General features: G+C 40.9%; 1 protein-coding gene across 1 annotated transcript in view; it reads left to right on the top strand.

The window, feature by feature from the left end:
• The window catches only part of PCSK5 (proprotein convertase subtilisin/kexin type 5), a 416,138-nt gene that overhangs the window by 330,661 nt on the left and 68,512 nt on the right, over nucleotides 1-16,965 (top strand). The window contains exons 23-24 of the mRNA XM_006776508.2: nucleotides 1,232-1,438; nucleotides 2,758-2,826. Coding sequence (XP_006776571.2) covers nucleotides 1,232-1,438; nucleotides 2,758-2,826 — 276 coding nt within the window. The remainder of the gene's footprint in view (nucleotides 1-1,231; nucleotides 1,439-2,757; nucleotides 2,827-16,965) is intronic.

Below are 16,965 nucleotides of genomic sequence, written 5' to 3'. Positions count from 1 at the left end.
CATAGTGGCAGCATCACCACGTGCACATTACATCCTCCCAAACACTCTCCTGTCACACATGAAGAGAGCAGACACTCTACTCCACCACTTACATGGAAGCCCTCTTTATTTTCTTTGTTCCCACAAAAACCAACAGACTCTGGCATGAAATTACCACCAGAACAGAGGTGGCTTCAGAGCCTATAATCCAAGATTGTGTTTTTTATTATATTTGAACAATTAAATAGGAAACATTAGGTTAAACCATTTGAGAATGGTTTAAGAAAGTTTACAGGTTTAAAAAAAGTTGAATGTTGGCACTCTCATGTGGTTCAACCTAACATTCTACTAACATGGGGTCCGTGCTGTCTCTACCCACAAATTTGACAAGTTGCACTTTGAAGGCCCGTGGTTCTGGATCTTCACGTGGTAGATTACATGATTAGCGAACAGCAGACCCCAGCAGATCAGCTATTCTTCAGAAGCTGGAACATATAGGAGAACTGGTTCAGAGAAGATGATACCCCAAACACACTCAGCACAAACTAAAACTCCAGGAGGGTGAGGGTAGAAGATATATAGAGATAGAGATAGAGAGAGAGAAAGATAGAGAGATAGATAGAGATAGAGGAGATAGAGATAGAGATAGAGATAGAGAGATATCTTTTTAAATATATTGATAATCCTTTTTATAAACTGCAATTGTTTGTCACTCATTAGAAGTTTCCATTTCACCTAGGAGTAAATTCCCAGTCTCACGCTGAGGATACTGCTGATCCTTTCCTGGCAGAGTCCAGTCTGGCAGAGTTCAGGAACATTCAGGGATGCACATGAAGGCGTCATAGGTGTGCTTAGTCTAGTGTTGAATGGCTGCCACTGTAGGAACTGGCAGCCGCACAGGAATTCAGACAGCTAACACAAGCATGTGATTTTGATAACAGAATTCAAAATCATTCTAAAAGACTGCACTGTCATAAAAAAACATGTAAGCATTTGTTTATTCTCTTGGGATCTCTAGCCTTCAAGTCTGTGGGCTTCTACAGACCCTGAAAGGAGCCCAAGGAAAAATTTTCAATCACAAGTACAGCCATTGCACTTTTTATTAAATCCATTCTTAAACTTCTGGCCCCCTGGGAGTCTAAGCACTCAGTCATATTTTTTTTAATAAAATATCTTAGTTGTATTCATTTTATGGTTAATTGTGTACATTTTCCCTTTTGTTGTTGTTGTTGTTGCTTCTCTCTCTCTTCAGATAAGCAAGGCCAGGAGCGCTTCCTGTACCGGGGGGAGTGTCATGAGAGCTGCCCAGCGGGGCACTACCCTGCAGAGGAGCACGTCTGCCTCCCCTGCCCAGATAACTGTGAGCTTTGCCACAGCGCAGACTTCTGCACGCGATGCACAAATGGCTACTTCATGGCGTCCACCAACCACACCTGCCAGAAGTTAGAGTGCGGACCAGGTAAGGCTGCTTTGGGGCCACTGCCCTGCCCCAGGAGGTGGCAGGAGGAACTGTACCCCTACGTGTCCCACACTCTTGAATTGTCTTCTGGGTTTACTGTCAGTGCCTGGGATGACTCTGCATGACTATACATCAAATGGGAACAGTGATTGCTGCCCTTCTCTCTTCCCCTACACATTTTTTCTCTGGGTTTCCCCAGACATAATCCATAATGATGGCACTAGTCACATAGAAATTGATCTTGAGTGGAGGGTTCATGGGCGGGGTATTGGGGAGAGAAAATTAGATGAGAGTCTGGAAGTCATGGCCAACAATTCTCTCCTTCTCAATTACTAGTTATGAGATTCTGGGCAAAATTTGTTTGCATTCTGTTGCTTGGTTTCTTCATTTGTAAAAGGGAGAGCATAGCACCAAGATGGTTGCTGTGAGAAGCCAAAGAGAGCCATCCTACCTAAAACTACTTGAAAATATTAAAATGTTCTGTGAATCGTAAGTTATAATTATTGACCAATTCCTTATCTTACATAAGAAGAGGGGTATGTTAAAAACAGTACTTTTCCACGTAAGAATACTGCAAACTTTCTCTGCTCTGTATAAGAATTATGCCTAATCTGATGCTGAAGAGAGAGAGCTCCAAGATATTTCTAGACAAGATAAAAAGAGATAGAGCCTCACCCTGGCCAGATTGCTCAGGAGGTTGAAGCAACATCTCATTCCCCAAAAGACTGTGGGTTTGATTCCCGGTCAGGGCACATACCTAGGTTTCAGGTTCAATCTCCATTCAGGGCATGTACGGAAGGCAACCCATCAATATTTCTCTCTCACATCAATGTTTCTTTCTCTCTCTCTCTTCTCCCTCTCTCTCCCTCTCTCTCTCTCTCTCTCTCTCTCTCCTCCCCTTCCCCTCCCCCCTCCTCCTCCTTTCTCTTTCTCCCTCTCTCTCAATAAAACCATATCCTCAGGTGAGGATTATAAACAGAGAGAAAGAGAGAGCCTGTTTATTTATATGCCCAATTCCATACTCCCAGAAGAACTTATTTCTTTAGCAAATAAAATCTACCAGCTTAATTTCAATACAAGTTGCGTGGCTTATAGTCCCACTCTGTTCTATCTGTACCCAATCAAGGTGATCTAATCAAGTAAATTAATGAAAGAGATAAAATTGTGGGTGACACATAGATCCTTAAAGATGGTTTTAGGTTTCATAATTGCTCTATTACTTGCTTGAAAATAAGCTACACACCAACATTACTTTCATAGCAACCGATGTGTCTCCACTCAGTAAAAATGAATTGTTTTTCACTCTTCTCACTGTATAGGGGAAGTCCAAGACCCAGACCTTGGAGAATGTGTGCCTTGCGAAGAAGGATGTTTGGGATGCAGCTTGGGTATGTCATCTTCCTTTGTTGATTCTAGAGCTGAAATAGTTGTGTCCTTTTCCGCACACCCTGTCATTCCTTCAGCAGAGACTCTTGCCATTGTTGCCATCATCAATATCCACTGAGTGGGCTCACTCCCATGCAAGGGATAGGTCACTTGTCTTCTTGAAACTCAAGTCTAGGAAAGGACAGGTATCTTTTCCTCTGGTTGTTAGCTAGGTGGCAGGAGATACCTATAGCAACCATGTTTCTAGGTTCCTGGGACCTAGCCTCTCCTTAGCTTCTCAAGATCGCTAATTTGAAAATGAAAAATGATGGGAGAGAAATAAAATCAAGCAAAGTTATATGCCTAATCACTCACTTGGTATGCGAAACACAGAAGCCTGTTGGGAGTTTAGAGGGTGTTGCTTTGCAAAAATGACTTTAAGCCTAAGATAATCCTTTAAGAAAAAGCAATGTAGTGATAGTGAGCTGAAATCCCCATCATACAATTAAAAGCACTTGTCAGTCTTCCACATAATTCTCTAATTCCCCTCACTGGCTCCTCTATTCTCCCCATGCACACCTGGTTCTCCTGTGGACAGAGAGGTAGGGACAGTCTGTACCACAGAGCACCATTGGATTGGATGCATAATGAAAAGCAGGGATGCCATTAAACTCCAGGAATGTATCATGATGTAAATTTAGGCAAGATATTGAAACTAATAAGCATTTGGGTCTGTGGATCTTTAAAAGAAAACTCAACCAAAATTAAAGATTGATGGAATAACTTCTCTTCATGGAGTTTCCATGATAACCCTGTGATTGAATCATGCTTCTAAAACTTTAATGTGCACACAAAATACTGTGAGAAATTTGTTAAAATGAAAATTCTGATTCATGGGTCTAAGTAGGGCCCTAGAATATGCATTTCTAATAAGCTGCCCAGTGAAGCCAATGCTTCATGAAGCACTCGTGAAGTTGCAAGGGGTCAGACTGTGCCAGCATTAAGTGGGCTTCTGACTGACTTTCTCTAATGGGTTTCCTTAATTCTTAAATATTACACATGAATTATAATTTACCTGATGGCTCTCGTCAATTCTCTCTGACTTAAATGGAAATGATGTATTTTCTGTAATATCTGTAACTACAAAATAGAAGTTTTAGGAACTTGAATACCATTCTCCCATTGTCTTTCACTATGAAATGGGGCATATATTACTGGAAAATAAAAAATAATAATGGAGTTACAATTAAGAAGGGGGTAACATTTAGATCAGAGTTAAGGCTGAAATGCTAATTTTCCTGGAAGCAAAATTAGACCTAAAATTCAGTAATAAAAGTACGAAAATTAAAAAGATAAGCAAATTCTAGTGTCTCTTGTGAGGTAATAAGAGGTGATTGTTCTTGCAGGGAGCAAGGATAAATGTTTCAACTATACTGATTATCCTTTTTCCCATTTCAGACCATATTTGCACATTAGGTTTCACATCCCAGCTAATTTTTGTGGCCTCTTTTGCACCTTTGCTACTGTGTGTTATGTGTCCTTTGCTAGCATCTCTGTGCATCATAAAAGGGGTGTGTGTGCACGCATGCACGCACCCGCGCACACCCAATAAGCTGCATGTGCGCCTGTCAAATTTTTCAAACATGGATTTTTTTTGTGATTTTGACTCTATGTGTGGACCCATTCAGGATCAGTGAGGATCTTGGCACAGAGGTGGGAGCAGTAGCAACCATGATCACTGGGGATCTGCACTGTGCCAACCCTACCCTTAGCAGACCCAGCTAAAGATGAGACCAAAGCGTAGCCACTGGATAACGAATTCTATAGCACACATTAGCCATCTGGGGGCTCAAAACCCAAAATAATCAACTTGTAAAAATTAGAAAGTTCTACTGACTTCACAAAGTGCTCTTAAAATATTTAGTTCATTCATTCCTTTCTAAAATTTCAATTGTGCCTGCACTGGGATTTCCAAGTCGATGTGGCTGTGATCCTGCTGTAAGGTCCTCTCTGGCTATCACAGTGACACACCTGGAGCCAAACCCTTTGCAAGGCAACCTGCCAGAATAGAAAGAAGTACAAAATGCAGGGGGATTACAGAAGAGATGACTGGAACACTTTAAAAACTGCTAATTTCTCATTTTATACTCTAAAACTTCTCTTACTTTGTAATGTATATATTGGGCCTTATGGATTTTTGGGTTGCCTTGGCTAAACTTAACTATCATCTTATTTCTGAAGCCTTTGTTGATCTCTCCAGTAGAGTTCTCTTTTCTTTGTTTGTAGGCCAATAGTAATACTCTTTACAGTAATATTTGGTATGTACACATAGGTAGTTTCTTCCAAGACATTACCTGAGAACGCCCTCGCTGGTGCAGCTCAGTGCTTAGAGCACTGGCACGAAGCACCTTGGGTCCGATTCCTGGTCAAGGGCATGTACCTGGATTGCAGGTTTGATCCTGGCCCCCATCAGGGCGCATGTGGAAGGCAACCAATTGACGTGTCTCTCTCACCTCTCTCTCCCCCCCCCCCCCCCCCCCCCTCCCACTCTCTCTAAAAATCAATGGAAAAAATATCCTTGAGTGAGGATTAAAAAAAAACACAACTACCTGAGAACATGCTCTTTAACTTATACATTCTGTTCCCACAAGAACTAGTAGCATACCTATGATATAATAAATGCACAATAAATGTGTAAATGTTTATTGAGTTGAAAGCAGAAATGCATGGCTTAGAATACACAAGGATTTAGATATGATGTTTTCTCTAATCAAATGTGTTTATGAGCATTTTGTCAGGCTGAAAACAAATAGCATTTTGTATTAACACCATTTTGTCCCAAGAGGATTTGATGCCAAATCCTTTGTCTTTCTAATCAGTATCTTAGATGGAAATTTTAACTAAGATAAATTATGTATGTTAATTAATAGAAAGGATAAATGGAATCATTTTTACTTAATATTTTAAGGCATCCTTTTTTTCTTTTAATTTAGGGAATGTGGTAATAAGTATGACATTTGACTATAACCTGAGACTTGGGACCCATGCTCACATGACCAATGACTCAATGATGATTTAATCAAATGGTATAATCTCTCTACTTTATTATCTTGTCAATAAAATAGAGGCTAATGTGCCCTTATCTTGGCTCAGAAGCAGGTGATGAAAATTTATTAGCATTTGCTCAATAAAATACCTATAGACCCTACTCTTGGGGAAAAATATACACACATTTTAAATTTTAAGTAATTGCAAAAAAAAAAAAAGAAAGAAAAAGAAAAAGGCCATAAAATTAAGTGCTAAATAAGGGGACAAAGATTGGTACCAGCAGAATTTCGAAAGGAGAGAGCCCTTGGGCACAAAGTGGTCAAGGAAAGCGCCCAGAAGATGGTTCTTGAGATAAGCCTGGGAGCATCCCTGCAATTTAGACAGATGAAGGGCAGGGCTGCACTACGGAGGGGCTTCAGACCTGAACTCTAGCAGGAAAAAGGTTTGGAGGAAAGAATTTCTGTCATGGATTTTAGGACACTAAATGTACCAGTTTTGCAGAAGGAATCCTATATAATAAAAGCCTATGTGATCGTGATGCCCTCACGCCATAATGAGCGATCACCAGGAGGCTGCGTGCACAGCGGGCGCATGCAGGTGGGCAGGGATGCGTGCGTGGTGAGGCGCACATGGGTGGGCGGGGGCTTGATGTTGCATGCGAGGCACAGCGGCGGGTCCCGCGGCTCCGCATGGCAAGGCCGGGGGTCCTGCGACTCTGGCCTACCTCTTTGGGGCAATCCATCAATGAGCCCCAAACCTCATTGGGTGGACAGGGCCTACCTCTTTGGGATGATCGATCCCATTGGGATGATCGATCGTGGGGCTCCCGCACTATGAGAGGGCACAGGCCAGGCTGGGGGACCCCCCTACCCCATTGAGTGCATGAATTTTGTGCACTGGGTCTCTAGTAAGTAAATATAAGGGAATAGGCAAAGAGAAGTTAGGAGAAATGGCTGAAAATCATACCTTGAATTCTGGATTAATAAGTTTAAAAGTGTTCTGTGGCTAGGAAATAACTGACGGTTCCTTTAAAAAGAAAGTGTTTTAAAGAGGTGTTTTAATAACATTAATTTGGTAACTACGTTAACTGGGTTCAGAACCACTGAAAGGAGAAAGGCTGTAGGCAGAGTAACCAGCTAGAAGACTATTTCAAAAATCCAGGTAGTAAATAACAGGTACATAGTTACCTGACCAAAGATAACTACAGCCAGGAAATCAAGGAGAAAAATATAGGTTTTTAAAATCAGGTGAAACAAATGGCCCTTGAGCATAAGAAACAATGCTTAACTTTATTCATTATATGGGAAATGGAAATTAAATTACTGTGACTTACCATTTCTCACCTATTTTGGCAAAAATTCAAAAACTTACAGCACATGGTACAAGCAAGACTAGGAAAACACTCTTATTTATTACTGGTAGCAAGACAAAATAGACAACAATGTAGAAGAAAATTTGGCAGTAGATGACACAGTTACATAGGCATTTATCTTTGACCTCATGACATCACTTCTAGGAATTTACCCTGAGAACACACATCCTGCAAATCAGAGCAGCATATTCACAAGGTTATTCACTGTAGCATTATTTGTGGTAATAAACTTTTGGAAGCAACTTAAATGCCCATTATGGAAGACTGGTTCAATCAACTAAGATACACATTCATGAAGAAGTACTATGCAGCCATAAAAAGAGTGAAGACGATCTATATGGAGTGATAGTGATTTTATGATATGCTCTTAAGTAGAAGGCAAGGTGCAAAAAAAGTATACCTAGCATGCTACCTTTTTGGTCAGAAAAGGTGATGAAATAAAATATAGTTGTGTATTTTTTTCACTTAGTTTTTTAAAAAAAGATAAATCAGAAAATAATGAAAGTGGTTACCTAGAGAGGAAAAAGTAAAAGGAGTAGGAGTGAGACTTCTCTGGAAATAATTTTTTACATATTTTGACTTGAACCATGTAAGTGATTTGGATATTCATAACAAATAATATAGTATTTAGTGTACATGTGTTCCCACTGGCCAATTTAGACAATATGAGCATCAAAATACTGATGAAAAATAATTACGATTCATTTAAAACAGAATTTATGTCAATTATATTTTTAAAAGAAAGAAAATGGAAAGCTCTTCTTTACAGAAAGTTTTCAGCAGGTATACATGCATGGAAGATTTAGAAAATCATCATTTTAATATCCCCTAGTGCTGTGGTCAGCAAACTGTGGCTCCCGAGCCACAAGCGGCTCTTTGGCCCCTTGAGTGTGGCTCTTCCTAAGCCTTAGGAGTACCCTAATTAAGTTAATAACAATGTACCTACCTATAGAGTTTAAGTTTAAAAAATTTGGCTCTCAAAAGAAATTTCAATCATTATACTGTTGATATTTGGCTCTGTTGACTGAGTTTGCCGACCACTGCCCTAGTGCATAGACTCAAGGGAAAGTCATCAGTGGAAGCTAAAATCATTAAGTAAAAAATTGTTTGGGAACAATATAATCACACACACTCAAGGCACCTCCATAATTAACAGCTAATTACAATGGAGAGATTTGCTGGTTACCAAGTTAACCAAGTTATTAAACTAAGCATTACTACCATTAGTTCCATATAACCTGATATCATGTATTTCCTGACATGATAATTTAACAAGTATACCATATCATCTATTATCTTCGACAAAAGTATCTAGACCAGTGATTCCTAATTGGAGGTGAGGATGACCCCAGGGGACATTATTCAATGTTATGATACATTTTTTTCTTATCAAGACCGTGGGGGTTGGTACTTGTAGAGGTCAAGGATGCTTCTAAACATTTTATAATTCCATTAAGGAGTGAGACCTCATTCATAGGAGAAAAAATATTGAGACATCAAATTCACATTTTACTTTTCCAATGGCATAGACATGCAGGGTTCTTCAAATCAAATATAGTCACAGATCACTATTTATTTCACTTTAATCCAATCTCCCACTGGACCTTTCCCACAAACTTTCAGGAGAACAAAAACAGTGTCAAATAGTTGGGTACCTTCCCAACCAAAGGCATTACAGAATAAAATTTATACTAGGCTGGTGTCTCCTTTAGGCTAGAAAGAAGTTGCTGATTGTAAAAGTGAAGCTCAACATTCATAAAGGGCCTTCTTCCTAGTGACCTAGGTGCATCACTCACAGTTGTGCCAACCTTAGTGCATGACCCAGGTAGTTAGCTACCATCATCTCCAGGGACAGATGGGGAAGGACATCTATTGTCCTTGAAAGGCCAAACAAAAGCCAGTTTCAGAGGAAGAATTAGAATTTAAATGCATTGTCACCAGTGATGAAGAAAAGAGAAACAAGCAAGCTATTGTATAAAAAAAAAAACAACTTAAAATGACTGTTTTTATTTACATTCATTAGAGCCTCCCACTCCCCTCATTTTCTAAATGATACCTCATTTCAAAGATGGGGGTCGAGAAGGAATAAAAATTTAAAAGAAGAGAGAACCCACAGTCGAAGAATTTGTAGAAGTTATGCCATTTTGTGGTCCCTTGTCCTGGCTTTCTTCAGTAATTCATTTAGAAAATATTTACTGCATGCTTTTGTGTTGTCTGCTTTCCTATCATCTGTCCAGTTTATTTCACAAATAATAGGATTGTATATCCTAACACTGACCAAACATCATCATTCACCAGGCACTCTGCTAAGCACTTAAGGTAGATGATGTGTTTTTCACATTGACAACTCAATGGTCTTTACAAATGGAGAAACTGAGGATTAGAAAGGTGTTGAAATTTGACCAATTTAATGCATAGGAAAAGTGACAGGGTTATTAAACAATCGGTTTCAAAGTTCTGTTTACTCTTTTCACAAAAGAAGCGGTTAGCTTAGAAGGTTTTTGTTGTATGTATGCACTATGATAGGCAGGATTTGATAACAAATGACCCCCCCGAATCCTCAAAAATGTAAAGGCTTATTTCTCATTCATGCTACATCTCCACGGGTCAGCCGAGAACTCTGCTCTGCATGGTCCTCAATCCAGGGCCCAGGTTGATGGAGCAGCCATTACCTTATGTGACAGAGGAAAAGTACAGTGGCTCTTAACGGTTTCCCCAGAATGTGATATTTGTAACTTCCCACTCACATATTTTTGGGCAATAACACAGTAATGCCTAAGACCACAGAGAGGTAAATCCTGCCATGTGCCTGCAAAAGAGAAACTAATATTGTGAATAACCTAATGACATTCTCACCATGCTAATAACTGGGACTGCTACTGGTATATTCCAAGGTCTCACATCATATGTTTGTGCACTACACAGTCCCAAACATGTGCCCACTGATTCACTGATTTCTCTCTTCTGCCCCTCTGATCTTGCCCATTATCATACCATGGCAGTGTCTGACTTTCTCCTTCTTTCAAAGAAATTCTTCCAAGGAAGTTGTGTGTTTTTTAACTGATGGAGTTTCCCAAAGTATTCTGCTGTCTCACTTCTCTGATCCTTTGACAACTAGAGTCCAAAAGAGGACCAGTAATAAATGATATGTAGTCAATTGGTGAATTGTCAGCTGAAAGGACCCTGACCTTTCTTCACCCTCCTCTTTCAAATCCCTATTGTGAAAATGACAATACAGTGGGGCCTTGACTTAAGAGTTTAATTCATTCTGAGACCGAGCTTGTTTAACTCAAATTACTCTATCAACTCAATGCAAAAAATCAGCCGAGAGACAGCTGGTATCTCAAAAAACTCATTAGTCGGGACACTCGTAAATCAAGGCCCCACTGTATTCTGGTACTGTTACCTTTATCTGCTGCCCAAAAGTAGTGCCCATATGAGCCCAGTCTGGGGAATTTAGACAACTTTCTCTAATTCTTGTAATTTGATTGAAGAAATATTCACTGAGCATCTACATCAGGCTAAGTAAGCATGGGTTAGAAAGGACAATAAAGCACGTTTTCTGCTTTCAATGGGCTCATGTGTAAATGGAAAAGGCCAGTGGTTCTCAGCTCTAGGTGCATGTTAGCATCCTGTAAAATGCAGTCTTGGGACCCAATCCCAGTCTCTGGTTTAATTGGTCTGGGATGAGGCTCAGGCATCTGTGTTTTTTAAAAACTGCCAACTCACCCAGCTGGCCGTGGCTCAGTGGTTGAACACTAACCTATGAATGAAGAGGTCACGGCTCAATTCCTGGTCAGGGCACATGCCCGGGTTGCGGGCTCGATACCCAATGTGGAGCATGCAGGAGGCAGCCAATCAATGAATCTCTCTCATCACTGATATTTCTATCCCTCTCATTCTCTCCCTTCCTCTCCGAAATCAATAAAAATATATTTTTTTCAAAAACTGCTGATTGTAATGTGTGATCAGAGTTCATTAAAACAGGTATAAGAATCACTGATTAAAGTAGGTATATCAAACTGAAAATTTCAATATCATGTTTAAAATTCTTTGTTGAGGATAGAAGCTGAAGCAGAGGCTGACACATTTTATTATTATAATTACAACTTACAGTCTATTCTATGCTGGGTGCTCAGCTACGATCTCTAATTATCATACAATCTTCTCTGTTCAAAATGCTTATCCCCATTTTATAGATGAAAAAACCAAGGCACATAGATCTTATGTAATTTGCTCAAAGTCACATAGCTAATGAGTTTTAGAGCCAAATCCAAACTTAGAACTGTCTGGCTCCAAATCCACAGAGCATCCAAATATTTATTCTTTTTCCAGAGTATATTACACTCAGACATCATTTTCGCAAAAAGGTCAATCTGCTATATTTGTTTCATTCTTGGCTATACTCTTAAATGCTCCTTAGTTATGTCTCCTGGCGTTTCCCTTTGCTCCTCCTGCATTCGAGTCCACATTCCTAGTTATGGGGGAGAAGAAAATTAGTGGCGAGGTATCCTAAGTTCAATTCTAGAGCAATTAGCTCATCATCTTGGCTCTTGGTATTATTACACCATTTTCCCCCGGAGCCCAGTATAATCAAAGTTCTTCCTACTTGTTGTGTAACTGACCTGTAAAGTCAACTTGCGGGCCAAGGCTGTCTGGATCACGTATACTTGCAGAAAGAGAACTGAGCCAATTACTTTCAAAACAAATCTAGTTAAAAGCGCAGAGTGTGGTCGAGCACTGCATGCAGGGTGGACGGGGCTCAGAAGGCAAGCTGCCATTCCTGAAAGCAATGGGGGGTCTGCAACAATGCACTTCCAGAGACTGGGGTAAGGGGCAGTTAGGCTGGTGGGATGGATTTCATGCCTACAGAACTATCTAGAAAACCATTCTTTTGCATGTTTAAGAGCTGGAAAAGTGTTGCCAAACGAGCTGGAAAAGTGTTGCCAAATTACTTTGTTAGTGAAAAATATGTTTGATTTTTCTGAAGTCCCTCAGCAACCAACCCCTCAGCTATGTCTGTCCATCAGCTTTAAAAGCAAGAAAAGTGAGACCAGCAGTAGAGACTAGAACTGTGAATGGTTAGTCATATTTGATTTTGCAGTATTGTGGAAAATGAAGTCTAAAATCTTAGTATCTATCTCCTTCCTTCCCCTACCACAATGGAAATCTTTGGGCAAATCCCATATACTTTTCACTTCTTAATTCCATCCTATTTTACAAAGAAAAATATCCATGAGTTGCCTTTCTTTTACCTCGTAATATGGCCCTAGAGATTATAATGAAAACTAGAAAGATGATCATATCTTGGACTCCTTAAGAGAAAAACCAAGAGACTCTATTAGTAATATAAAAATAAAATATAACTTGCTTTCTCTCCATTTCTACCCTTCTTCTTTCCTATCATATCAGCATCACCAAGAGGCCTGTTGGTATATCTGAGGTCACATGCCTGACTTGTATGCCATTGTGTCACAGCACTTAGCATCGTGCCTGTCATTAGGGAGGCACTCAGTACATATCTGTGGTTTCTGTGTCTATTGTTAGCTGTCCTCATCTCACCTCCAACACTCTATCTCCCTGTGCCACTGCCACACAGCCATTTCACGGTCCTTTACCAGATGGCAGGAAGAGCTTCCAGCTCCACTGGTTAAAGAGAGAGAAAAAATGATTTCAGTCACAGAGCAGACACCAGAATAGAGAGGAGCTGAGTGTGGGTGAGGTGGGGAAGCATCTGCATGTTAATACCCAGCTGCTCAACAGGCAGGTCTCCAACTAAGAGTAGAGCCAATAATGAGTGTCAGTAAATTGCCTCTGCACCTCTAAAGCTTGAAATTCCAGCCTTCTAAAAGTCAACAAGAGGGGAATTTGGTAGAAGTCCAAGACTCATCCTTTCCATGAAGTCTCCCTGCAACTCCCACCAGAGAAACCTTGGCTGCAGCCCTACCAACAGCCTTCAGTTCAGCTTCCAGCCCAGAAGTAGAATGGAGACCGAACAGCACAGCAAGCTGTGGAAGGCAGTGGGCTCAGGGACAGGGTCTAGGGCAAGGCCATGCCTCATTTACCACCCCTTGATCAAGTACCCCAAGCTGAAGCACTGGAAGGCTCGGGGTATCCATGCTGACATTTCCCAACGTCAGTCATGTTCTCACCAGTGATATGACCAGGTCAATCAAACCTTTGTTCCTCCCAGCTGTGCCCTATCGCCACCTGTAGCAGCCAACTTTTTTTTCATATCTTTTCCATAAAAACAGTGTGTTCTGACTACCTATAAATTATCCCCACCAGGAGAGACAACTAAACGTCTTGTGGGAACCAGGCAGGCAGACCAGAGATGTCTACCCCTCAGTCCCTTGTTTGATAGCCACTAAGGACTAGGAGAGGAGACCACTGGGAGAGATGCATTTCTACCTGGGCAGTGCCACTCAATCAGATCACCAGGACAAGAGAAAAATCCAAGGACAAATGTGGCATTGCCTGCAGAGAAGTAACATGTATAATCTGAAGATGCAAAGGGTGGAATATTAGAATATAAAAGTTTCTCAATCTCTCCAGCCTCGAACTTGGACCAGAAAGAGTTGACAGCTTGATGTATCATCACGATTGGAATTTTATGCCCTACAATAATTGTTAGAAACCTGGATGTTCCTCTAGAAAAATAAATCAACCTAAAAATGCACTTTCTATATTACCATGTCCCCAACATTTCAGTTATAACATCAAGCCTTTGGGTGAGGTCTAGAGGTGAGCCATGAAACAAAAGGGAAGTTGTTTTGAAGGGGTGCTTATTGGAAAGCCCAATACTGGTACAATCATGCTACTGGTAAGTGCCCAACCTAATTGTAAAATTGCAGATTTACTATGTTTAGCAGAAATTCAGCCTGTACATTTGAAATATTATCCAAATGACTTGGCTTCAAGTTAGAAATCTTCTAAGAATTGAAACAAGTGAATTAGGGAGACCTCTTGCTTTTAGCACTGAAGGGTCTGTGGGAGGTGAGTCAAGAACCATTTATAGTAGCGATAAAATACTATATTTAAGACTATAAAAATTTGGCATACATGGTCTCAGTTCAGAAGTAAATTCCTTTTATGTGCTCGGCAAAGGAGCAACTGAAAGGTTTTATAAATGAGAAGTTTGACCTACTGAGATTTCAAACATAAAACCTGTCAATTATTCCTTGGGACTAGGTTTAGTAATTACACCCTTGAATATTAAAATGCAAATCAGAACCATGAAGCCAGTGACAGCTTGACTTCACCATAGCTAATGACAGATACACAAAGTCATTGTCCAACTGTCACGTTTGTGCCCAGTGGTGCATTCATGGGGTGGGCCACTTGGGAACTTAGCAAGTAACTGGAGGAAAGCATTGGAACCGTATCCCTAATAAACACACACATCTGATGGGGCATTATGCTTTTGCTCAGCCAATCAGATTCTTTACTTGAGAATTCTGGCTCAAGCTAGAACTAGTAGATAATGCTTGACAACCAACAGATGTGTGTGTTAATCAAAAGAGCCTTATTAATTTTATTTTCCCCCACGTCTCTGATCTCATCACCTACCTCTATCCCCTCATCCTCACCCTCCAGCTACACTCAAGGGTCCTGATCTTGATTACTTCCAGGCCATTCTTGCCCCAAGGCCCTGCACTAGCTGTTGTCCCTGCCACCAGACTGCTCTTCCCGAGACACTAACCTTGCTGGCTCCTTCCTGTCATCACATCTCAGTTTAAATGTCATCTGCTAAGAGGCTTCCCCACAGCACCGAATCTTAAGAAGCCAACCTGTGTGTGTGTGTGTGTGTGTGTGTGTGTGTGTGTGTGTGTGTTTGTCTGTCTCCTCCCCCGCCCTTCCCTGACCCCCTCACCCATACATACACACATCAATCACCTTATTTTAATTCTGGTAGATCACACACAACTATCTGATATTTTCATTTTTAACGTACTTTTAAAACATGTTTACTATTATTTCTTCCTTCCGTAACTTCCAGGCAGGCAGGGACTTTATTATCTATACTGTTGTACTATTAGCACCTAGACTCCCACTGACCACATGTAGATGCTCAATACATACTTTCTGAACAAATAAATGGGCAGGCTCCTAACAGGCAAATCTGTGGTTCACGGTTTCCAAGAACCCTTGTGGGGAGTAGAAGAGCCAGACTGCAGTCCCAGAGCTCACTTCAGGCAAGGTATTTCACACTTGTCTCCAGAGCTCACATCTTCAGCTGGAAGCTGAGGGGCTGTGTGGGTCAGTGGCCTGCACCCTGTTCTGTGAAGGCCATTCCTCCCCCACCATCCACTTCTCCCAATTTAGCCAAGGCAGCTTTGCTTTCATCTCTTTGATGTATTTTATTTTTCATACCTATCCATTTGGTAAAGGATTTTGCTGCTAAGATAAAAATTTCAATCTTCCAGATTAGATAAATCCCTCTGCCTAAAGTGAATCCTGCCCCAGCCTCTTACTGGTTGTACAATTCTGGGAAATTCATTTAGCTTCTCTAAACTTTGGTAGCATCATACATACTTGGGATAATTTTAGTACCTACCTCACAGTATCATGGTATTAAATGAGATGACCCACCTGTGGGTTGGCAGAGGAAGGGCTCCTCCAACCATGCCCACACCCTAATCCCCGGAACATGTGAATGTATTGCCTTAGAAGATGTGCTTAAGGTTAAAGATTTTAAGATGGGGAGGGTATTCTAGATTATCCAGATGGACCAAGTCATAAGCATGAGTCTGTAAAAGCAGAGACCCTTTCCAGCTGTAGTGAGAGGGATGAAAGAGAAGAAGAGATCCGTCATTGCCAGCTTTGAAGCTAGCTGAAGGGACTCCCTCCCCAAAGTGAGGAATGTGGGGGGGGGGTCTCTAAAAGCTGGATACAGCCCTTAGCTGATGGCTTCAAGGGGATGGAACTCAGTTTTGCAACTACAGGGAACTGAATTCTGCCAACATCCCGAATAAGCGAAGAACCAGTACGCAGAGCTCCAGAAAGGAGTCTGATTTTAGCCCGTGAGATCCATACCAGCTTCTGCCCCAGAGAACTGTGAAATAATGAATCTAATGTTGTAAAAGCTGCTAAAAACTTGCGAAGACAGCAACAGCAAACTACAACGTCATTTAAAGTACATAATGAAGTGCTTGGCACATTAGGTAAGGACTCATGTTAGCATTTCTTACACATATTAATGGCATAACTATTAATACTGTGTTATTATCTCAAAAGTCACTTCCAGCCTTGATGCTAGCTCTGACTTCTGACAGCCCTCTTCCTCACTCTCCTGGAATAGCTTCCTTTCCGTCGTCTTTTTTTTTTAATTCTTTATTGTTTAAAGTATTACATATAATATTACATGTCTCCTTTTTCCCCCATTGACCTCTCTCCGGCCACCCTTACCCCTGCTCCCCAGGACATGCCCTCATCCCCCTAGTGTCTGTGTCCATTGGTTATGCTTACATGCATGCATACAAGTCCTTTGGTTAATCTCTTACCCACCACCTCTCCTCCCCTGCCTTCCCTCTGAAGTTTGATTGTTCAATGCTTCTCTATTTCTGGATCTATTTTTGTTCATCAGTTTATATCATTCATTATATTCCACAAATGAGTGCAATCATGTGATAGTTATCTTTCTCTGACTGGCTTATTTCACTTAGCATAGTGCTCTCCATGTCCATCCATGCTGTTGCGAATGGTAAGAGTTCTTTCTTTTTCTTACTGAAGCATAGTATTC

The sequence above is a fragment of the Myotis davidii genome, unplaced genomic scaffold, assembly GCF_000327345.1.
Source record: "Myotis davidii unplaced genomic scaffold, ASM32734v1 scaffold228, whole genome shotgun sequence".
Taxonomy (NCBI): domain Eukaryota; kingdom Metazoa; phylum Chordata; class Mammalia; order Chiroptera; family Vespertilionidae; genus Myotis; species Myotis davidii.
The sequence above is the reverse complement of the archived record's forward strand: the minus strand, read 5'-3'. Positions and strand labels throughout refer to the sequence as shown.